Genomic DNA, 25,770 nt, shown 5'->3' on the forward strand with positions numbered 1-25,770 from the left:
GGAAAGAGACAAATGCACAAAGTGTGCGCAGGCAATCAATATTTAAGCTGGTCAAGATTGTCACTGTCAGTCAGCCTCTCCCTGTTTCTCTCTGTCTTTCTCACTTTTACAAACACACACACACTTTGACACAAACCCGTGCCAGGTCATTACAAGCAACTGGGTGAGCACTATATGTAAATCCTGCAAGAGCTAAGCTGATCAATAGAGCTGACAAGTGAAGTAGGTCAGAGAAGTGTATCAGGATAAGAGAGGGATGGGCTGAGGGGACAGTGTTTTGTATCAGGATGACAGAGGGACTATAAAATGGAAAAAGGAGAGAGATGGGAATGATGGGGAGGAGAGGGAAGATGGCAGGACAAAGAGGGAGGGTAGAAGAGAGAGAAAGTTAGAGGCACAGACAGACAGAGCGAGAGAGAAAGAAAGACAGAGCACTGGCAGATGGGGAGAATCAGAGAAGCTGACTTGCATAGTTCTGCTTAATCTTTTTAATCTTGGTACGTTTAAATTATTTCTCTTCAAGCCGTCATCACACTGCTGAGTAAACGTGTTATGTTCTGTGTTATAGCACCTGTATCTCTGCTCATCGTCTTAATAAAGAGTTGTAAACAGCATGAGTGTGTATGTGAGTGCTCGAGAGGGTTAAGATGTTCCCTTGTGCCGCCAGACTTTCAGTCAGTCCCTTCGTCTGACGCACACTGTGAATCATCCTCCTTCCCACTTCTCTCTCTCTCTCTCTCTCTTTCGTTCTGTCTCTCTGACACATTTCCACTTTCCTTTGTTCCACTAAGAGGCCCAGTGACACAGCACAGCCTTAATCACAGGTTTGAAGTCAGCCTGCTTTGCTTGGAAACCTACAAAATTGGCAAGAAGTGAAAAGTTACACCGACCCAGGATCTATGGATGAAGGTATACTCAGTTGTGGTTTTGAATGCAGTATTGCATTACCAGCAAGCCCCCCAGTGGTAGTGCTCCATCACTAGCGTAGGCTGGGGTCCTTCTAATGACATTGTGTGATATCAAATGCCTGATCAGAAGCTGACTTGTAACTGAGAGGTTCTGCTTTGGACTCAAAGCATTACTGTACTTCAGCTGCATATGTTGCCAAAACAATATGGCAAAAATACCATCAGAAACTCATGAATCCTATATTCTGCAAATTTTCAAAGAAATACAAAATATTCAAATAAATAACCTGGTTTGATATTTATAGTTAGACCTAAAAATCATTATATTAATTGATATAATATTTTTATTAGCTTATTGCCAATAAGCTAATTGCCAATGTATTGGTATCATCATACATAGCAACCAATAATTAAGAAGAATTTGCGGTACCAACATGGAAAGATATGTTTGAAACTGTCTTCACAAGAGATTTTGTCTACCAGGGAGGAATGACAAGTATGTTTTAACTGTTAAATGTCCCACTCAGCACATAATATCTCAGCTCACAATATATGTGTGTGGACAAACAGTTTAACATTGCTGACAGCTGGAGTTTCTTAAAGGAATACAGAGCGAACACAGTCCTGGTCAAAATTATTGGCATCCCTGAATTTTAAGTAAAGAATACCTTCAGTAATAAATGCAAATGAACCCATTTTTTATAATCAGTATATTTAAAAATGTCAAAAGTTATTGAAAACAACAAAAAATACTTTCATATAGTGGAATAAAAAATATAGACTTAAAATGTACACTGGACACAATTATTGATGAATTATTTGATACAAAATAAAAAAACAGAAAAGACTCACCTGTGCTTATTTTTCACTGTTAACATGACCTGTTTTAACCAATGAATGGTGGTTTTACTGCATAACAAGGGACCGATTGTTTCCAAATTCTTTTTCACAATGGCAGAAGCAAAAGAACAAGAGAGCATCAGAAATGCCATTATCAAAAAACATAACTATTCTAAAGGCTTCAAGGCGATCCCCAAAGATCTTGCAGAGTTTGTAATGTTATCAAGACGTTTGACGGTCATAAAACTGTTTAGATGCTTCCAGGACATGGCGCTAAGAAGAAACTCAATGAAAGAAGTCTGCGAAGGTTGATGGGGATTGTGGAAAAAACACCACGTAAGACATCGAAAGAGCTTCAGGCTGACCTAGAGCAATTTGGAGTGTTTTTTTCAGGCCGTAATACACGCCACACACTAAACAAAGCTGGGCCCCATGGGTGAAGGGCAAGGAGGACACCACTATTGAAAGTAAGGCGCGAAAAGGCAAGACTAATGTTTGCAAGATTTTTCATAGACAAGCCACAGTCTTTCTGGGATAATGTTGAATTGAAAGATGAAATCAAAGTAGAGTGCAGTGCATCAGTGTGTTTATAGGAGACGAAATGAAGCCCGTAAGGAAAAGAACACCCTGCCTACAGTAAAACATGGTGGAGGTCCTATCAAGCTGTGGGGCTGCTTTGCTGCCTCTGGTACTGGAGGCACTGAACGTATCAAAGGCATGATGAAATCAGAAGATTACAGTGCAGTTTGGACTAAAATGTGTTACCCAGTGTCAGAAAACTAGTTTGAAGCGAAGGTCTTGGGTCTTTCAGCAGGACAGTGACCCAAAGCACACATCCAGCATCACAGAAGAATGGTTGTGGGGTGCCAGTTATTTTGACTGTAGGACGGTATCTCACTGTGTGCTGACATGAACACACAGACACACACGTTTTCATATACACATGTGTATATGACAAAGGAATATGTTTGTGTGTGTGTGTGTATGTCACACATACACGTATGAGGATGCAATACAGTATCCATTTGAGTAAAACCTTCACAAACAATGAGGATGATAACACTGACAATGATGACAATGATGATGATAATGATGAGGATGAAAGTGATGAAGAATCCAGTTTTTTAATAGCATCCGCTGTCACAAACAGTGGCCGATGAGGCAGTTCCTCATTCACACCGTCTCCACGTTGACTGGGCCCTCTCTCATTCATAAGTGTTTCCATGGCAACAGGGACCTTGGCTCATTGATAGAATCTCTGTATCACCTTGGTAACAGGGCCAAGGGAGGAGCCTGATTGATTGTTTTTATCCTCCTCTCTTCTCTCTGTAATGTAAATGTATCGCAACTCACACAGATAAACACACACGTACAAAAAAGAAGATACACGGATGACAAAAACCATACACACAGACACACACATCTGCACAGCAAACAGGCGCTGGTTGGGGATCAAACATATTGAGTGAGAATAATTTTCTTCACATATGCCCACTGAAAAGTAGGTCATTTGGAATAACCAGTGGAAAACAGTTTCTTCCTTCTCAGGCAAAGAGATGCTGTCCGCAGTACATCTTATACATTTAAACTAAATGCACATACAGGCAAACACAGACATACAACCCTCACTTTATACTGAGGAATAAAAATGATTAAGGGGAATCACATTAAGCAATACTGCTATTACACAATATCCCCACAGACCCCTTCTCATGGGAATCCAACACATTATACAAATCCAGTCTTTTTTGCACACTCTCTCCATCCCGCTCCCTGCTTTCCTGCTGACTTCAGCTACATGTGGCTAATTATCTTTGTCCACATCATTGACAACCTGCTTCATCTCTTCCCCGAAAGCTCAGTTTTTCTTGTCTCTTTGCTTTTCCTCTGGTACAATGATCCAACTATTTCATATTTAATGTATTTGCATAATCTTAAATGTTCTCTCATATAAATATTAGACCCATTTTTAGATCAAGATAAGTCATTATTCTTATTAACAATATTTCATACCTAAGCAAATTTTGGTTTCAATTTTAGTTGATTTCAAGGTCACTGAAAGGCCCCTCCTTGCTTTCTTCCTTCACATCACTGTATCCGTTGTATCAAATCAAAAGCACACGAACAAGAGCTGAAGGAGGAGGCACAAAGGGGAGGATGCAAGACAAGAATGGCTATAAACTAAGGCTAATCGGACCAATAATCAATAGTGGGCATAAAAAAAAACTAGCTTATTCTCAGTGCCAAATCACTCGGACAATTTACTACAACAGATAGGTCAACACACACACACACACTCTGTCACAAAAACATGGGTGCATAGAAATTAACTGACATCCAACAAGGTTGTGGAGTGAATAGCGGATCTATTCAGACATGTTAAGTGCCATTTCTGTGTTTGTCTTTGTGTGTGTTTAAAAAGAGCGCCTGCAAGCGCACTAGGGGTGAGTAGGAAATGGAAAGCAATGTTTGAAGTGGAAATGTGTGTGCGTGCATGCATGTGTGTGTGCGTGCACTGGTCAGTGTGTTATCAAAGGTTTTGGCCAGAGGTTGGCGGAAAGGCCAAATAGCCTTTCATCTTCAAAGAGCTGCATTGCTAAAAACACAACTGCCGTTCATAGAGAAATCAACAAAGACTGTGTGTGTAGTGTGTACGTGTGTGCCTGTGCTTGTGTCTGTGTGTGTGTGTGTGTGTGTGTGTGTGTGTTTGTGTGTGTTTGTGTGCGTGTGTGTGTATAAAATGTATTGACTTCAGTCAGTGTACCTAATGTATCATGGGAATGTACAGTATGTGTGCTGCAGCATATTTTCTGTCTATATATTATGCTGCAACATTGACCTATGCTGCAAAATGGCAACAACTACAGTCTACACAGTGTGTTTTGTGATCGCTGTTTACACTGCAATGTAAATATATTGTTTATTTCAAGAAAAGTGCTTTATTTTTTGCTCCATGATAATGTTAATTTCATATAACCTTCTCAATTCTTCCTGTGGACCTTGCTTAGTATGTACACTGCCTCCTCCCTCACTCTTATTTACCAATTTCTTTGTCTATGATGCCTTTGTTTTCGCTTTATTTTTAGTTCTTAAATTCTTCTTTCACCTTCATTACTTTACATCTCAACATACAAACTAGTGCTGAATGAAGGAAGAGAGAAAGAAGACAGGGACAGTTAGACACAAAATTCCAGCAATTGTCCTGAGGAATGTTAGATTACCTACAAACAAGATGGATCGCCTCCATGTCGTAGCCAGGACTCTTTGGAAATACTGGGAATGCAGCCTAAAGAGAGTGTAAAGAGTCTCTAGCTACACAGCAAAGCTCATGTTTGTTCTTTTCCAAAACTAACACAGGAAGTAGGTTAGAGTTACAATATTAGAAGGGGGCTGTTATTAGAGACATTGACTTTAGTTTCATCTGGATATTAAATGTGAGAAAATATTCTGCTTACACGTAGGAGCAACATCTCTACTACAATGCCAGCAATGCCTGTGCCTACAAGAGATGATTTAACTGCTGTGTCATGGGGGGGGGGGTGATTATGTGAGACCAAGCGTTTACTGGAAATTTTAAGGACTGCCTCACTTCTTTCTGCTGTACCTCGCCTTCCTCTCCTCCCTCCTTTCTGCATCTCCTGCTGTCTCGAGCTGCCTCACTCAATCATTAGTTTCACTGGTGCTCTGTCAGCAAAGATGCGCAAGGTTTATGTAACCCATGGAGCTCTCCAAATCACCATATGCGCACACACACAAACATGCAGTGACCTCAACATAACAACCTGTGCCAGTACTCCCACACCACAATTTCACTGGGCACAGTAGCCTATAGTAACACAGTTTTATAATGTGACTTGTCAAGTGAGCCAATGACACAGGAAAACAGTATAACTGCTTTCAAAATTCAGTGATTTACTGTATGTCTCTCTGTTTTAAAAGAATCAGTGCAATGGGAAATTTGCAAAAGTTGGTAAGAAATAAAGCTGAGCCAGGCTTCAAGTACAGTATGTTGTTAAAATTTGACACAGGCATTAATAACCATTCCTAAAATGTGTGACAATCTTAAGATGTGCTGTGGCAAATCTTCGACATCAGCTTTGCGCTGCAGTTAACTGCGGATACGCCAACAGTAAGACTTTCAGACATTTAATACAGATTTCCCTCTTTTCACTAACCCATAACTCATACCATCACATTTATCTAAATCACATTAATCTGTAAACACAAACTACACATAGACCAGCATGTGGCAGTTGTGAACATATCATCACACAGCCTGCAGCGCTTATGTACATACAAAAGAAAGCTTACTGTGGCTTTAAAGAATGACCTTTCATAAAGTCATATGGATGGATGTATCAACACATGGACGCACAATGGGAAAACAGAACCATCTGACATCGATTAAATCAATGCATCTTTTCTACGTCACTGAAATATAAAATATAAACCCGCATGTGTATACATGCAATCGTAATGCTCACATGCTTTATTTCTGTCCCGCCATCATCTGGTCCTGTTCAATGACCTACAATCTAATCAGTGATTGTATTTCTGTCATGCTAATCCTATCATGTATCTTAGTTAACCCTTGTCGACACCCTTTCCATCACAGACCTCAGACTGAATCCCATTTCTTCCCTTTGCCCCCATCTTCACCTTCTCATTGAGCTTTAAAATAATATATCATGGTGGCCCCATCTTTAGCATTGCAGTTGGCAGTTAGAATGACCTACATTTTTATTGTTGGTCTTTCTATATTGTCTCTGTTCAGCTGTCGAAGGTGCAGAGATCACCTACTTAAAAAATAAGCCTATTTATGTTGTCATTATTGTACTGCTATCCCTCATTTTTGTCCCTTGCTTTCCCTCATTTCCCTCACTGTTGCATTGTCTCTTTCCAATTGCTGCCATTGGCCTTCTGTCTCTACTAGCTACCAACACCAGTGATTTTTTTTTACATCCTCTTTTCTTACCTTCTCCTCCTACCCCATGTCTGTTCCCTCTGTGCCCCCCACCCCGTGTCATGTGTATATTGTGGTGACATTTGTTCACTACCCAGGTTGCTGGCTGCCAGCAGTTCTGCTCTTTGATCTGACTGCTGCCTTTCCCAGAATGGGGCCATTCATTAGGGCCAAGAAGCTGGGAAAGGACGCTCACAAACACACACTAAAACACATGACAAGCTACTTTCTCTTGTCCAAATCTGATTCTTGCCTTGTTTTTTCTTAACTGTGTGTGCATTTTTGAGCGTACATGCAGGAACACACTGTGCATGCCTGTTTGTGCCTGTCTCTGCCTGTTATTGGTGTGTGTTCAGCTCATGTCTCTTTGCTTGCCACTCACCCTGTGAGCACCACCACAAAGTCCATGACGTTCCATCCATTCCTCAGGTAGGAGTTCTTGTGGAAGGCGAAACCAAGTGCCAGGATCTTTATTCCAGACTCAAAACAAAAGATCCCTATGAAGTACGGCTCTGTATCATCCTGAGGGAAGAAAGGGAGAGCAAGCAAATGAAGCAAGGGGGAAAAGAAAGGAGAAAGGAAGAGGAAGGAAAGTTAAGAAGGATGGAAAAAAGACAGAAAGCCGAAGTGAGATTGATATCGGTAGCTAGATGAGTTTGGGTTCAAAAGAAGCATTTTCATAAATGTGTGTCAACTTTTTGTGGGCAGTAACTTCAGTGTGGCCATGTAGAGATGGGAGAGAATTTGATTGCATCTGCTTGGTCTTTTAGTAGAGTAGCTGCATGCATCTCCACTGAGGTAAAACCATATAATAAGGAGTCAGAACTGTCACCCGGATTTAGTCATGTTGACATATGGATCACATAGTGCATCATATCTTTTTAACTTACCAGGCGTTCAGACAGTGGTGTCTTGTCCCCATCGGGCAAATGTTGTTCCAGAGCCAGGACAATGCAGTTGGCAATGATGGTGGCTAGAATCATCCACTCAAATGGAGTGAGGAAGGTCAGTCAAGGAACAAACACTTCTCAAGACATAAACAGTTTAAAAAAATGCAGCTTGACATGATAAGTACTTTTTTGTACATAATCAAGGCACAAAGTGCCTCAACTTCATAACTTTCCAACAAGAGGTATTATAATAAGAATATTATACTATTTAGCTATGCTTTGTCATTGATTAAGCTAATCAAATCCCTAAGCTAATCAAATCCCCTATTTAACAATTATTTCTAGGTCACTGTACCTGTCTTCAAACGCTCGTTTGTTAAGTTGTATCATACTTTTTTGGTTTGAAAAGGCCTATTGGCAGTCATGGTTTTAAATTAGCACATACATACAGCAAGTTATTATTGCCAACAATCTCACATACAGTATATTTCGATACACCTATGTATACTCAGGAAAAGATGGCACAGGTTGCACTATAGATTCGTTACTACTATGTACAATTTTTATATAGGATTGGTATTTTCTGAGAGTTATGTGATTGTTAATTGATGTTTCTTAAATTAAGAGGTCAGTACTTCTGCGAAGGTGCAAATAAGACCAAACTCTGATTGCAAAGATGGTCCAAAAGTGCCAAATTTATAGCTGCATGCACAGCCAAAGTGAAGACTTGAGCTTTTATTATTCTGTCTTGCACCGGAAAAATACAAACGCTTCGGCTGCAAAACACCAGTTTTGCCAACTTTACAAGGACTTTCACTATAAAATAAACAAAACTAATTAATATGCAAATGTGTGTAGCAACACAAGTACCACACAATTCAAATCAGAATATTCACTCCATAGTGAGTTTCTTCCATCTATTCCTTAGTAACTGCATTTGCAAAAATTTGTCCATGGAAACCAAAAGGTACATGCAAGAATAACTTAAATTCTGGATACCATGTACTATGGTGGCAGGACATGAGTAGGACCCAAAATTGCTGAAAACATTATTTGCTCAATAGTATCAAATAAATACAACCTCAACACTGAGGATTGAAGGTCAAGTAAACCTTTTAAGCATTTAAAAATCAGAATGCAACTCCTAGGTAATTCCTAGGCATACCAAGGGACTGTCTGACAGGTCAGGCTGGAAATCTCATGGGAAATGAAGTGACAAAATTCTACAACAATTAAGATAATATCCCCACTCTCGGGTCAAAGGTGAAATGTATGCTTTCTGAAAACACTGGGTGGAAGCGAGTCAGACAGACAGCAGGCCTATAGCTCGAATGGACTGCTGTCTCGCCCGTCACTGCAATTGCCGCCTGTTTACACACACAAATACACACAAACACACGCACCTACAAGCCATCATTATGAGTCAGTTAAATATGTTCCGCTAAGTGCAAGCTCTGGTAACACACAACCCACTCAGACGAACAAACAGACATACAAACACAGACACTAGCTATATTAAAGTGTTAGTGTGTGTTAGTGAGAGAGAGAGAGAGAGAGAGGGACAAATAAAAGAAAGAGGGAGTATCTCATCGCACATCTAATTTTGTTTGTCACATTCTCTCTCTAACACGCGCACACACACACACACACACACACACACACACACACACACACACACTGGCAGTGTCTTCTTAAATCAATCCCCCTGTCTGGTTAAGGTCACAAGATAAATAGTTACATTTAAGAGAAGAGCAAGAGTGAGTGGAGAGAGTGACTGAGAGAAATAATGCAAGTGCAAATGCGTGGAGAAGAATGAGGGATCCAGAGAGAGGGAGAGGGAGGAACTGATAGAGAAAGAAAAAGATGACGATGATAAAAAGACGAGAATACCACTCTTTCCCTATTCTATTCTAATCTTCCTCCTCTTCTTCACCTTTTTCCTACTTGCCTGCTTCCTTTGGGAGCAACCATTCCCATGGCAGTGGGGAGGGAAAAAAAAATTGAATAATGAAGAAAGAAAGAGGAGGCTATTTATGGAAACATACATCATATGTGTGCATGTGTCAAACGTGAGCGTTACATGTACATGCCTTCGTGTATGTATTTGTGTGTGTGCATGTGTGCAGACCTTGGCGTGTATGTGTATGTTTGTTTTCTCCAATCATGATCAAGGGGGGACGAAAAGCTGCTCTAGCCTGACCTAGCCCACGAGTTGTGTGTGAGTGTGTGTTTGTGATCACACGCATGTGTTTGACCGCTCTTAACAGGCACACATTACTTGAACACCCAGGGCGCCACTCAATTAGCCTCTGTGCCCCCCAGCTATGTGTGTGTGTGTATAAATGTGTGTGTGTATGTGTTTATATGTACATGCATGCGTGTATGCGTTGGGCTCTGAGAGGGCAGAGTGTAGCTGACTGAAAAAGGGAAAGAGAGAGACGTTGAGAGGAACAGGGAGAGGGGTGAGAGAGAAGAAGGGAGACTGATATAGAAACACAGGGACAAAGGAACAAATGTGTGTGTGCTGTTTATTGGAAATGCTCCTCATGAGGAATGACTGTTTGCCGTGTGTGTATATGATGATCATTTGGCACATTTTGTCCCAGCATTATGTTTCAAGGTGCTGCATGATTTACTCCCTCTTTACACTGGCAGAGTGTGTGTGTGTGTGTGTGTGTGTGTCTATAAGGGCGTGAGAAATATTCACAGAGGCACAAATAAAGATGCCCCCTGCACGCACGCGCCTGCGCGTGCACACAAGCACACACACATGCACACACACATGCACACACACATGCACACACACACACGACACACAAACATGTATACAAATTCAGCATATGAATAAATGACTCACACTGTGCCATAAACTTTTTAATAATGAATTTCTTCCTCCTTCCTCAATGGCTATATATAGCAACATGACAGAGTTAAAAACAAAGGAAGAATCGGGGGTGAGAGAGAGACAAAGGAAGAGAGGGAGATGAAAATATGTTGCTCTCTCTATTCTTCTCCCTCATCTTTCTCTTCATCTTTTTTCTTTTTGTCCTCTCTCTCTCTCCCTTGCTTCCCTTGTGTTTCTCTCTCTACCCGTAGTTCTGCATATGCTTGCTTTTTATTATCTGTCTAGGTGGGTGTCTGTGCGTGTGTTTGTGTATACACTGTAATGGGGACAGTAGTAGGTCGTAGACGGAGATGTCTCGCCAAGGAAAGGGAAGTGAGGCCCTCAAAGCACACCGCTGGAGCCAAATGACACAAGCATACACACACACATACACACGCTTTCAGTGGCCTTTTCTTAACCTTGTCCATCACTGCTCCATACAGTCTTCATGTTCACTCCCTCTACTACCTTTTCTCCTATTCAGTAAAACCCCTGCCTGTTTCTCACTGATATATTTCTCTCTCTCTGCCCTGCTAAGCCACCTATCTCTCTTTTACCTATATCTCTCTACTTCTAAATCCCCACACCCTCTTATATTCCTCTGTCTCTCTTTCTCATTCTTTTCTACATCTTTCTTCCTCTCTTCTATTTCCCTTCATGTTTCTCTTCATTTTCTTGCGTCTCTCCTTCCCATCTCTCCTCAGTCCACCTTTCTCTCACTGAGAACGTCCATCAATCATCCCAATCTCTATAATGCCATCCCCATTCAGTTTCAAAAGAGAGAGAGAGAGAGAAGGAAAGAGAGATGCCACGTCAGCATACGCACGAGGAAATCGACAGCAAGAGACAGAGAATGAGAGGGGATGGAAAAAAAGGTTGCATAGGATGGAAATATATGAAGGACTAAAAGAAAGAGGAGTGTAAGAAAGACAGAAAGAAAGAAAGAAAGAAAAGAGATAGAAACTGTCCTGTGGGCACAGACATGACTGAAAAGAGTGAGTGGTGAGGAATAAAAGACAGAGATGGGGGGAGGAGATTGCAGAGAGAAGGAAACAACAATGAGGAAGACAGAAGGGCAGAGACGAAGAGCACAGGAGTGTTGAATGAGGGATAAACTGAGAGAATGACAGAATGGTGTGAAAGTATTGCGGTATTTTCTTCTCCGGCGCAGTGTATATCTGCGCTGTCGAAAGTAGGTTAGTGGTAGAACACACACACACACACACACACACACACACATGCACACACACAGAGGCACAACAGATGCCTCACACACAAGCCACAGCAGCACGCACACACATGCACACACATGCACACACATGCACACACACATGCACACACACACACGACACACAAACATGTATACAAATTCAGCATATGAATAAATGACTCACACTGTGCCATAAACTTTTTAATAATGAATTTCTTCCTCCTTCCTCAATGGCTATATATAGCAACATGACAGAGTTAAAAACAAAGGAAGAATCGGGGGTGAGAGAGAGACAAAGGAAGAGAGGGAGATGAAAATATGTTGCTCTCTCTCTCACCATTCTCTCGCCCTTCATCTTTCTAATGTTTTCTTTGTCCTTAGTCTCTCTCTCCCTTGCTTCCCTTGTGTTTCTCTCTCTACCCGTAGTTCTGCATATGCTTGCTTTTTATTATCTGTCTAGGTGGGTGTCTGTGCGTGTGTGTGTGTATACACTGTAATGGGGACAGTAGTAGGTCGTAGACGGAGATGTCTCGCCAAGGAAAGGGAAGTGAGGCCCTCAAAGCACACCGCTGGAGCCAAATGACACAAGCATACACACACACATACACACGCTTTCAGTGGCCTTTTCTTAACCTTGTCCATCACTGCTCCATACAGTCTTCATGTTCACTCCCTCTACTACCTTTTCTCCTATTCAGTAAAACCCCTGCCTGTTTCTCACTGATATATTTCTCTCTCTCTGCCCTGCTAAGCCACCTATCTCTCTTTTACCTATATCTCTCTACTTCTAAATCCCCACACCCTCTTATATTCCTCTGTCTCTCTTTCTCATTCTTTTCTACATCTTTCTTCCTCTCTTCTATTTCCCTTCATGTTTCTCTTCATTTTCTTGCGTCTCTCCTTCCCATCTCTCCACAGTCCACCTTTCTCTCACTGAGAACGTCCATCAATCATCCCAATCTCTATAATGCCATCCCCATTCAGTTTCAAAAGAGAGAGAGAGAGAGAAGGAAAGAGATGCCACGTCAGCATACGCACGAGGAAATCGACAGCAAGAGACAGAGAATGAGAGGGGATGGAAAAAAAGGTTGCATAGGATGGAAATATATGAAGGACTAAAAGAAAGAGGAGTGTAAGAAAGACAGAAAGAAAGAAAGAAAGAAAAGAGATAGAAACTGTCCTGTGGGCACAGACATGACTGAAAAGAGTGAGTGGTGAGGAATAAAAGACAGAGATGGGGGGAGGAGATTGCAGAGAGAAGGAAACAACAATGAGGAAGACAGAAGGGCAGAGACGAAGAGCACAGGAGTGTTGAATGAGGGATAAACTGAGAGAATGACAGAATGGTGTGAAAGTATTGCGGTATTTTCTTCTCCGGTGCAGTGTATATCTGCGCTGTCGAAAGTAGGTTAGTGGTAGAACACACACACACACACACGCACACACACATACTGTATACCGTATAAAAGGGAAGGGGAATGAAAGGAAGAGAGGAGAGTGGGTGGGAGACGATACATCATACTGTCTCATACAGTATGTATGTATGCCACTGACACACGGCATGGTATAAAATAACACACCCTCACATGCATCCATATACTGACACAGGTAACAAATTTCAGAACCACCACATAAGCATCCATGCTAAATATTTTTAAATATCTCACGTCTCATAACACACATTATGCTAGCACGTACGCATGTATTAAAAGATACACAGGCTTACACATACATACAGTACACAGAACCACAACAGAACACTATTCCGAAAATGTCCAACCGTCAAAAATGTCCACCATGTGTCATGTTACCATTCAGGCACATATACTCATATATGTACTGTACACACGTAAACCCACACTAGACTTGACTTCACTACACTACCCTTTGGTAAGGTGCCAGCCTTCCTATTAATAAAACCAAGCATAATGGCACTGGCCTTTCTCACGCTGACACTCACTGACTACTCAGTTTATGTCTAATAAACCACAATTGTTATTTGTTTGCTGCATAATACATTCACTTGAACTGTTTGCTTCAGGAAAAAAAAGGCTCAATAATAGAGCAAATTTCATTATCATCAACCAAATTTGATAAAGTTAACTTCAGCGTGACGGGAGTCTGGCTTTGCAATTATGAAAACTAATGGAGCCACAAGAACAACTTTCTTTTCTTGTATCCAGTGTGTTCGTGTGTGCGTGTCGTGCGAGGTGGGTACAGTGTAAGGTATAGATATACTTACTACATTAACATTTTTCTCAGTCTTGTCCACAAACATAAATTGCGCACGTTGCTTGTGCTGCATACGTCCACTCAGAATGTTTTAAAAGAGAATGTATGTTAGAAAAGGGTTTGTCAATGTTTTGTGTTATTTTTATGATGAAAAGAAGACGGTAAAAAGAAGAAGAACATAGGAAGAAGCTGTACTCATAACTTAGCGACCTCCCGTTTTCTCTGTCAGTTTCTTTACATCCTTCACTCCTTTCCTCTCCCTTCCTCTCTCTATCTCTGTCCTGTTACATTATGCAGCAGAGCACTGGCAGAACAGCTCAAATTATTACTTCATTTTCTTGTCACTTTTCCCTCAGAAACACTGATTTGATAAAATAAATGGGATTAAGCACTGTAGTTGAAATATATCTAATTATTTTTGATAATCAGCTGCCATAAAAGATAAGAGACATGGTCGACGCACTTCATTTTATTTCTAGGTTATACATTTTGAATAGAATATTCGAATCACATTTAAAAGTTTATCATATATAATATTGCCTTGCATTTTTACATATAGAAACATTTTTAATTGTAAAATATGAATAGATAATAATTCAATTTGTTTTTCCCAGCATTCAGAAGAAGAATCTAAAACGGTCTTTAAATTACAAAGTGATTCTATTTTTAAGCCAAGAGAAACGAACCCACAATACAATATGGAGTCTATGTCATATGTATAGCAATTACCTACCTACAGTACACTCATTTGGCAGTTAAGACTCTCCACAGCAAGAAAATGGCCTCCACTAAGAAGCACTGTCACATGGGACAATGTTCCTCCAAAAAAAGGAACAAATGATTTTGCTGTTGCATTCAAACCTTTGACCAAAAGCAGGGCTACAACTTGGATCAAAACGCTATCTGACATGAAACCAATACCAAACGCATGTCCTCACTGCCGCAAAAAGTATCATGATTTTACATTTATTCCACTTTGGCAGCATGTTTGGCTGTGTTACCCAACAAATAGGAGCACCTGATGGCCAGTTTAGCCATGCTTGGCCTCTCTCCGTCTGATTCAGCATCAGTCAGTGTGTACAGGCATTACAGTCACCCTCTCCTCCTCCGCTGGCTATTCCATACGGCATATGTTGTCTCTCTATCTCACCGCTGCCACCGCCTCTCGCTCTTCAGAGTCATACAGCCGAGTTGTCACTTTGTACAAAATGCTGACGGTGTTTCGTGTGTGTGTGTGTGTGTGTGTGTGTATGCGCTCATCATGGGCTGTGTGTAATGTATCAGTGACATTTTTAGCTGTATGTTCAGGAAGGGGGTGCAGGTGTGTTGGTATAAACATGTGTTTGTATACCCGACAGTACTTGCTGATTTAACTGTGTGCACTTGCATGCTTTCACTGCCAGTGTGTATGTGTATACGTATGTGTTTGTGTGTCTGTGTGTGTGAGCGTGTGCCAACACACCCTGCAGGTAGAGCGCAGGTTTCCAGCAGGGTTTGTCTAGTAACTGCCGCAGCACGTGACTAAAGAACACGGGCATGAAAAAAAAATCAATCCATCACAGACTCTCTCCCTCTCTCTCTATTTTTCTTTCTCTCCACGTATCTGAATCCCAAAAATAGCTCTCCCCCACGTCACTGCACCCTCCCTCACACACACACACACACACAGACAAACATACTCACAGACTCATGCACTCTCACAGACACACACCTAACACACACACGTTCAAACTAGCCTTCAACTGAAACTGAATTATTCAAAAGAGCCAGAATGCACAGCTAAGAAAAATGCGAATGAGAAAAATGTAGAGGGAAAGGAGAGAGAGAGAGAGACATAAAGAAGAATGAAAAAGAGAAAAATATGATCATCTCTTCAATGTGCATACAGTAAACATGGACGACCGGACATATTACATACCTGTGGCCAAAAGGTTAAAGGGTATCCATCAGAATTACAATTAGAATGTTTGTCGGCAAACAGCATATCAGATTTTTAAACAGGTTTTAAGACTCAGAGAAACTGACTTATCAATTTAGGAATGCTTTCTGTATATAAATTATTTTAGACAATGTAAGGTGATGTGATAATTGGATAGGACTTTGACCTACACAACACTAAACCTTTACACTGGTCTCAGTTGAGTAAAAGCTTCAACTTTCCAATGTGTCGTGTCAGAGCAGGGATTTTAAAATGAAGGAAACAGACAATGCACTAAGACTGCATTAATTTTAATGGAGTGTAAAACAACTGAACGCTCAAGGTTTGACCAAGGCAGTGGACACTGCAAATTTTGCCAGCAGCTACTGATACCAATATTCCTATCGTGATTTATGTCCTAGTTGCTACGCAGTAGCATGTTTCCATATTGATTTTGCTTCCATTGCTCAACTGCCATATGTGTTACAAGGGCAACCATCTGCAGTATATCTAAAACAGCTAACACGATGCATTTATCAGGTCTTAGGCACTCAATTTACAATTGGAAAACAGTGTTTCATTTTCAGCTGCTCTTGGTGACCCATTCCTCCCCAGCACTAAGTTACATTTCCAGCCGCTATACATTTCTATTCAATCATTAGGCAAGATGTTATCCATAACAACTTGATAAACAAGTGGAATATCACTGCTCTGTGGATGAAAGTTTGTTTAAATCTTTGCTCTTTACAGTGGTCAAAAATAACAAAATACATCTGTAACATACAATGGCATGAAAAAGTTTGGGCACCCTTGGTCAAAATATATTTTACTGTGAATAGTTAAGTGAGTAAAAGTATCTGATTTCCAAAAGGCATAAAGTTAAAGATGACACATTTATGTAATATTTTTTAACAAAATGACTTTTTATTTCCATCTTTTACAATTTCAAAATAAGAAAAAAGGAAAAGTGCCTGAATTGTTTCAGGCACATTTCCTTTTTTGTTATTTTTGACCAAACTTTGGTCAGTACTTAGTGACACCCCCTTTGGCTAGTATCAGAGCTTATAAACGCATTTTGTAGCAGCTAAGAGTCTATCACTTCTTGTTTGAGAGAATTTTGCCGATTCATTCTTCTGTGAGATTCTCGGGCCTCTTGCAAGCACTGCTCTTTTGAGTCCTATTGACCGATTTTCAATGAGGTTTAGATCAGGGGACTGGTAGGTCCATGGCAGAACCTCCAGCCTGCGCCTCTTGGGGTAGTCCATGGTGGATTGTGAGGTGTGTTTAGGATCATTATCCTGTTGTAGAAGCCATCTTCTTTTCATCTCCAGCTTTTTTACAGATGCTGTGATGTTTGCTCCCAGAATTTGCTTCCAATTAATCTAATCCATTCTTCCCTCTACCAGTGAAATGTTCGCCATGCCAATGGCTGCAACACAAGCCCAAAGCATGATCGATCCACCCCTGTGCTTAACAGTTTGGGAAGTCCTCTGGTCATGAAATTCCGCACCCTTCTTTCTTCAAACATACCACTTAACTATTCACAGTAACAGAAATTTCGATTAGGGGTGTCTAAACGTTTTCATGCCACTGTATATTGTTGCTGCCCTCTATTTTTGTTTCTAGTTCATTCATGTATTAATGATTTGTCTTCAAAAAGTTCTTCAGTTTTTATTAGAAAATATTTATACTTCACTAATTTAATTATACAATTTATCCATTTAATTGCTATATGAAGTGTTTGTAATATTTAAAAAAAAAAAAAAATAGTGTACCAAAACAAATTGTGAAGCATTTGGTCTAAATGGTAAATGCATGCCTCTATTTGGTTCATCTGTGAAGCTCTTCACGTTGTGTCAGCCAGTACGCTTGTTATGACTTTCTGTGGAATTTTGAAAAATGAGAAAAAAAAAATCAATTCAACCGATTGAAATTGCAGATTATGTTCAATTTCAAACAAATGACCTCATAGTTCCTCCACCTCTATGTAAGAACACTGGGAGGGCAGACAGATATATTTCAGTAAATCACACACACATGCAAAAGCACATACACACACCCAGTACAAATAAAACAATGCTCTGTTGATGATCAATATCACATAGTGAGGATATATAGTAAAGAATCTGCTGTTTAAATGGAAAGTGGGTATTTTAAGTTCTTAGTTAAAAAGTACTGTTCTTATATGACCAGACTCTATATTCTAAAAATATTGACTGATTAATTAAGTCACTTTTTTCAAAAACAACGATACAGATAGAAAAATGCACTGTGTAAAGAATAAAACAAACAAAATATTTTTTCCAGGAATGAAAAAGATGAAGAAAAACAATCTAAATAGATTAGGCTTTTTTTTATTAATTCAGTGTGTACTTGTGCATGTGTGTGTGTGTTTGTGTGTGCGTGTGCTAGCACATGCTCATGCAAGCCCCACTGTCGAGTCTGCCCCTGGGACTCAGGATATGGATCAATTCACACATTTATTACCAGACAGTCAAAGGTATGAGGTAGGCAGATTGAGCCCAGAGGGTGCGTGCACACACACACAAACACTCACACACTCACATACACACACATTCTCACAATCACACAAAAAACAGAAATCCTAACACATATGCAGACAGACACACACACATGCACTTCTTGTTGCCAGCAATTTTGAGCAAGCTAAACTTTAGACTTGCAGCTGTCAGGACATTCTGCAAAATATCCCCAAAACTTCAAACAAATAAAATAAATTAGCTTCACAAAAGGCAGAAGTGGCCAATTAGAGGGGGGACAAGATGCAGTGGAGGAGAGCGAAAGGAACAGCAGCGGCAGGGAGGAGAGAGAGAGAGAGAAAGAATGATGGATTGGATTTGAGTGAAAGAGAAAAAGTACAGGTAGTGAAATGTGAGAGGAGATGACAAAACTTCACTTCCTATCAGTCTAAGAAAGAGTGAGAAAGGGGGAGAGAGAGACACAGAGAGAAGTGAAAGGGGAGGGGTAGCATTAGCACTTGCAATGTGTATGTGTGCAGCTGTGAAAATTGGTCAGAGTGTTACATTATAAAGTCACCTCCCATTTAGGGACCAAAAGCGAGTCCCCACAAGGTAAATAATATGTGCTTAAGCATGGTTACTTTGTTTTTGGTTAAGAATTGGGGCTATGATTGGGATTAGGTATGTTGCTGTAGTGGTAGGGTCAGTAAGGAATAAATATAAGTCGATGCAATGTCTGTCTAAGTGACATAAACAAGTTTGAATGTGTGTGCGTCCTGGCTGCAGTGAAGCTGGCCAGCCCTGAGCGTTTGTCTCTCCACCACTTTGTGTTAAATGATTTATATGCAGACAGGCAGTTTGATTCTCTCTCTCTCTCCATCGTTTCTCATTAGTCTAGTCCTCTCTATAATGTCTCTGTCTTACTGACTGTATTTCTGTCTCTCCGCAGTCTCTCTCTCTGTTCTGTCTCTCTGCTTCAGCTGCCCATTAGAAGCAGAACAGAAACAGCCTTTTACACCTCTCTCTCTCTCTCTCTGCTTTGGAAAAGATCATTGTATGCCACAAAGCATAGAAATGCATATACACACAACTACCTCAGCTACCCCTTAAATACGCACACACACACACACACACACACACACACACACACACACACACACACACACACACACACACACACACACACACACACACACACACACACACAATGATGATGATGTTCCATGATGATGCTGTAAACCTTCCTAACAATCAAATCTCTGCATCAACGAGAAAGCAAATGGGGGGTGAAAGGTGGTCTTTTTCTAGCAGCCAGTTATTTTTGGGCTGGCCTGATATGAAAGATAAAGACTCATGAACGTGACCAGATTGAGGAAAATGAGAGACCACATGTGAGCGGAGTGTTTACTGTTAAAGTGGATCTCTATGCATTGTTTTGTAAATGAAGGGGGAGAGAAAAAATATGCTGTGTAGGAATGACTGACCAACAGACTGTGATAGGCAGAAAAATATTAAGTTCATGCGTATACATTTAACCACACGAATCTCACACACACACACACACACACACACACACACACACACACACACACACACACACACACACACACACACACACACACACACACACACACACACACAAAAGCTGAGGTTAAGTCTGTGTAGTTATCAGCTGACAGTTGCAAGCTGGAGAAAGGCCAATAAATAATTTAGATTCTGCAGTGAACGTAGATCACTGACTCTCCACATCCACCCAAAAACACCCAGGCCCCTCTCTCTCTCTTTCTTTCTCTCTCTGTCTCTCTGTTTCTTGGTGTCTCTCTCTTCCACTATCTCCCTTTCTCTCTCTCTTAATCACTTATATCTACCCCAGCTATGTCTGTCTCTGGACCCGACTCGCATGGTTGCAAAGGAAGTGAGAGTCCTGACTGTTCTCCATGGTGGCCTGGTCAGGTACACAAAATATGGGGGGGTCTGCTACTGACTCAAACACACTCACAGACCTGAAAAATGTTAGTGTGCTCCCCTTGGCAATTTATAGACACATTTAGGAGAGCAACAAATATGGCATCATACCAACGAGTAATGATTATTTTAACTAAAATACTAAAAATTACATCTAAATATTAGTAACACTGGTAATACTGGTGGTAGTGCTAAGTTACCATCCTTTGGTTTGATAACAGCAGGTGTATGTGGTTAACACAATACAAAACAAAACACAACTTCCTGTAACATCTGGAGTCAATCCTATGAGGTCACTGGAGACCAGTGTGTCAAACAAATGTGTTTTATGAAATCTTTTCATTTTTAACCACAGACTAAAGATTTGTAAGACTCAGAAAAGAGAGGTTGACTTTTCGGTGAAACAGCTGAACCAAGAGATTAAACTCACTAGTCTTGAATGGTCATTTGTTCTCTCATTGATTCCGGGTCAGATAGGATCAGATATGGAAGGAGGAGATTAAGGCGCTGCTACTCAAACACAAGCACACACAAGGCAAGCACATAAACAGAAAATGCATGGCCTATACAGTATGCACACATTAACTAATGGCATGCTCATAGATTTTGCTGAATTAACACTGTATATAGTTCAAAGAATATTCTAAATAACTCCTTTAACTGAATACCTTTAACACCCGATGTTTATGAAAGTGTGGAGGGTTTATAAAACACATTACTTGTATTATATTTCATACTGAGCTCACTCTTACTATAGATAGCTAGAACATATATTGACTTCCTCTCCATTTACAACAGCGAGGGAAAACACACTGCAGTTCGCACTGATGACGCAGGCAACACCATATGGTGTGCATACGTTTGTGTGTTTGTGGGTTTATGTACATGCTCGCAGGTGCTAAAATTTGTATCCTGAAGAGGTAGACATTATGAACCTTGCTGACACGTCAAACAAATTTACACAGAAACAAACAATTGAATACATGAAAAATGCACTGGCAGGGTTACAGGGTTTACAGTAACTCCATTGTATGACACCTGATATGGATATGACAAGGTCAAACAGGCATTTAGGGTCAAAGGACAGAGGGACAGCCAATGAGGATTTCATTTCTAAGGTCTTATAAGATGACCCATTTGGTTTCAACTTTCCCCCAGAACGTAACATGATATATTATTTCTGAGCACATTATAGGACAACAGCACAATCACTAGTTAAAATTTCTTGTTTTAGCTCAGTTAAAAGACACAAAACCACTAAAAAATGACATTTTTTACTTGCTTTGCCTTTTTCAGTATGGGAATGCTATACAGGAGGGGTAGGGGGCGTGTGCATGTGTACAGGGGTCCATTTTCTCATAATCCATCAATGATGGTAGTGACCAAATTATAACAAGAAACATCAATTTCTATTTTAAAATCTGAATCAGAAACAGTAAACATAAGCAGTGATACTCTGGATAACAGTTAGCTAGTCTCCGGGGAGGAGGATTTTGTCACTTAAATACTGCTGATGGGTGTTGTTTTAACCTTTCCTCAATTACAGAGTCGGTGCCATCCATCTGAAGTTTGGCATTTTTAACTGTGGTATATATGGGTACATGTCCTTGTAAATAACACCACATGGCCTCAGTGGTGGGACAAGTTAAGACTACAGTGAAACTGAATGCTACCATTAGCATTACCCACTTGTAGGTAACTGCTCTTGCCGATGACTTTGCAGTCAGAGCGCACATGGTGTTGTTAAATTTGTAGCTACGTTTGGTGCCCAAGCGTTGTTCACAAGACTTTTGTATGTATGTATTTATATATATATGCAACACTTCTTTCAACATGGGATTTTTTTCGCAAAGTCAATGGGTCGAGGGAGGTATTTTGGGGGACGCATAGCTAGCCAACAGCAGCAGGGGAGGGGCGGGTCACACACACTCACTTGAGGGACAGAAGCACAAACACAGAGTTGCTGTAAATTACCAAATAAAAGCCAGTTTTCAAATCACGCCTGAGTCTCAAATAATAGGACGGAGGGTGGTGGGATTACCTTCAGCCTACAACAATGGCTCACATGGTATACTATATACATTTTCACAATACTAATTCTATCAACAACAACAGAGACATGTCATATTCACAACCCTGGTGCTCTCAGTCTCTCTTTTAAACTAGTTTCATTCTTTCAACAACCACCCATAAAGGTAAAGGACAGAAGACCTCCAATTTGTAAAATTTGCATGATGTCGTATATTATTTGATATCAAACAATCATACTACAGTATGTTGTTCGGATGCTTTATAATGCTCTTCAAAAACTGCCTACATTCAAATTTTACACCACTAAAGTCTACTAAACTGGTGGAAAGAACTGAAAAATGAAATAATAAAATATAAAGTAAATATATATATTCTGCCTCCGAAAGAGGTTTTACAATAAATATAGGGAAATTGTGTACAAATGTAATTAGGTTTATTGCATGGTATTTTTTTCTGTAAAAGTAAATGAGTTATCCAAGTACCTGTATAGTAAGACATTCACTAATTCTTAAAAATGAAATTCTGAAATTGAATTTTATCTGAACAGTACACACTGCGTGTCTAAAGTAGAATACTGTATGTTTATCAAACTCAGTGATAAAGATAAATGCTGGTTACAAGGCACTATTTGTCTACCACTTCTTTCAAACGAGAAAATGGCACAGTAAGGGGCCTGAACTCTGTAGTGCTAATTCTAATTAAATAACCAAATAACTGTCTACAGTATTTAAATGTGGATGTGAGCGAATAGTTATTTATATGGTACACCCATGGGTCCAGAGTCAGTTCACAACTAAAGAAAGCCTTAGGTCATAATTCTGCTGAATAGGGATTCCACTGAGACTCATACATCTGGTGAATCAAAAAGCTGTTTCAGTCCCCAGTCAGAGAAACATCAGTCAGCTGAATCTACCAAATCACCATGAACCGGGTAACACTTCTGCTGGCTGCAGGTTCCAATGAATTGACCACAATTCCTCTATATTTTTTATAAACTATACCCATAATATTTCTGAGCCCTTGTCTTCATTGTGTTAATCAATAAGATTTACTTAAATGCTGGCAATGCTGGCTATTAAATGGTCGGAGAAGGACAAATGGCAGATATTGCACTGAGAAGAAAATCTCTTAAAATTAGAAATGTGTAAGAAAGATTTAGACAGAAAGACACTCAGCATGGAAAAAAGATGGACGTTCAAATGAAGTACTTTAAATGCTGTAAAATGTTCTAGAATATATATATTTTTTTAACCCAAAATGCTGCTGCCCCCGTTGATGCTTGCTGACAGTCAGGATATCCTATTCGTAGGGTTATTTGTTGGCAATGTTGCATGTTAGGAATGGGACAGTTGTGAGAGCCACATAACACATGATAGCTTATGTCCAGGGCAGAGCACAATTTGTTAAAATAGACAAAAGTGTTATCAATTGTTTGGATCTGAAAGTCCAAGAAATACCATTTGTAACCATGATATCACTGCACAGGCCAAAAGGTTTTTTCTGGCTTGGTTTGGTTTCAAACAGTTGTGTGAAAGCACATCTGCTGGTGAGAAGCTGGCCACTTTGACACAGTCAAAGGTGGTGCAGTAGGGTCTGAAGTTACCTGAGATGACCTTATGATAGATATGGGCATTGTCAATACACCACCTCCTGCAAAGTGAGGACTTCTCAATTGACTCAAGTTTTATCACATTAGGTGATTTAGCAGGACCTAAACTTTACAAATGACAATTAAACATGAATGAGGCAGATATAACTAAACCACTGACAATAAATGAGTGATTTAATGCCTGATTATTAATGACGCCTTTACTGGAAAGAGTTTCAAAAGATGCATTGAGTTTGGTATTTGAAATATTATTCGAAGGAGGTATGAAAATTGCAAAATAGCATTTCATTATGAAACCCATTTTGTTCCTTCTTATAACCTCAGCTTGGTTAGTTTCCCCACATTAAGCCACATAATAATATCATCTGTATCTCAATCTTACTCAGGCTTGGCCACAATAGACCATTTTATCAGAGGATGGACAGTATAACATGAATGTATTCCCCTAAGGAGGGAGGGGGGGATAAAATATTGTACTGGGTACACAATTTATTACAATCCAATAAACAACAACACCACAAAGCACAGCTACAGAAATTACCAATAAATTGAATCAACACCCTGACACAGTCTTAGCAAATATTGAACCTTATAAGCTTCACATAGGTAGGAGTTATTATAGAGCTGTTGTTTTGGATTGCATTAGATTGTACTACTGTTCATGTTATTGCATCAAATGCCTCTATGTTGGTGTTGGGACTGTTTACCTGAAAGACAATGCAAATGTCATAGATACATACATTATGATAATTGCAAATTCAGAAAAAAAAAATATATACATATATATATATATATATAAATAACATGAAACACTCCTCAACAATTTCTTTCCAGATCAGCGGAGACCAACCACCAAGTTCCTGGAAACCAACCAGACTCACTAATGTCAGCAGAGCCCAGATGTTATATAAAAATTGTCAGCCTCATCTGTTTCATACAGCTACATGTTAAGAGCAAACATCTGAGCAAACACTCCTATGAAATCTTGAAATCAACTAATACATACAGTTTTACACCTAAAGCTATTTAAAGATTAGATTTGAGCAAAGAATCGTATCAAGAACAACACTTCTCAGCTCATTCATTACACAGCTTTGCACAGTACAGACACATTCTACTACTTCTGTTTATGTTTACAGTTATTCTTCACACAAACCCTGGAGGATGGGGGGGGGGCCTTATGGCCATGAACTGCAATGTCCACAGTTTGTGTCTGACCGGGGACCTTTGCTGCATGTCTTTCCCTTTCTCTCACTCCCCTCATTTCCTGTCATCTTTCTACAGTCAGCTGCAGTATCCAATAAAGGCATAAAATGCCCCCAGTTTTTAAAATGTATTTATTTGTTAAACTCCAAATGAGATGAATGCCAATATTTTAAAGCTACCATTTCTGGTAATTCAGACCTATTCTTTGGGTTTTCCTGCCTTCATCATACCCATCCCCACCAGGATATAGACATTTTGTATATTGCTAAATATACTGATGGGGAAAAAAAAAAAAAAAAATCTTTAATCAGAAAAAAGATTGTGTACTTAACCTTAAGATTTCTAAAGCTATCTGGGACCAACTATATGACAGTTTGCGTAGTCAAATGCGAAAACTGCCATGAGAAATTGTTAGGTGAATTTTAGCTTAACCGGGTCCAGCTGGAGCCACTTTAGAAAATATTTAATTCAAAGACCAGTACAAGGGAAAAGTAGTTTTCTGTGCAAAACTAGTTATTCTCTTATTCGTACTCTTATTTTTTTTTTTTTATTGTTTTGGAAATTTAATTTCTGAATATACAACATCAGATTTCCTGCACACTCTCGCTCTCTCTCATTAACAAACATGTCTGTC

At 39.9% G+C, this 25,770-nt stretch overlaps 1 protein-coding gene across 1 annotated transcript in view; it reads right to left on the reverse strand.

Annotated features, from left to right (window-relative positions):
• cacna1aa (calcium channel, voltage-dependent, P/Q type, alpha 1A subunit, a) overlaps positions 1–25,770 on the reverse strand; it is an 82,969-nt gene that overhangs the window by 55,650 nt on the left and 1,549 nt on the right. The window contains exons 2-3 of the mRNA XM_040120672.1: positions 7,602–7,707; positions 7,094–7,233 (exon numbers count right to left, since the gene is read on the reverse strand). Of these exons, the coding sequence (XP_039976606.1) occupies positions 7,094–7,233; positions 7,602–7,707 (246 nt within the window). The remainder of the gene's footprint in view (positions 1–7,093; positions 7,234–7,601; positions 7,708–25,770) is intronic.

The sequence above is a fragment of the Xiphias gladius genome, chromosome 3 (genome assembly GCF_016859285.1).
Source record: "Xiphias gladius isolate SHS-SW01 ecotype Sanya breed wild chromosome 3, ASM1685928v1, whole genome shotgun sequence".
Taxonomy (NCBI): Eukaryota; Metazoa; Chordata; class Actinopteri; order Istiophoriformes; family Xiphiidae; genus Xiphias; species Xiphias gladius.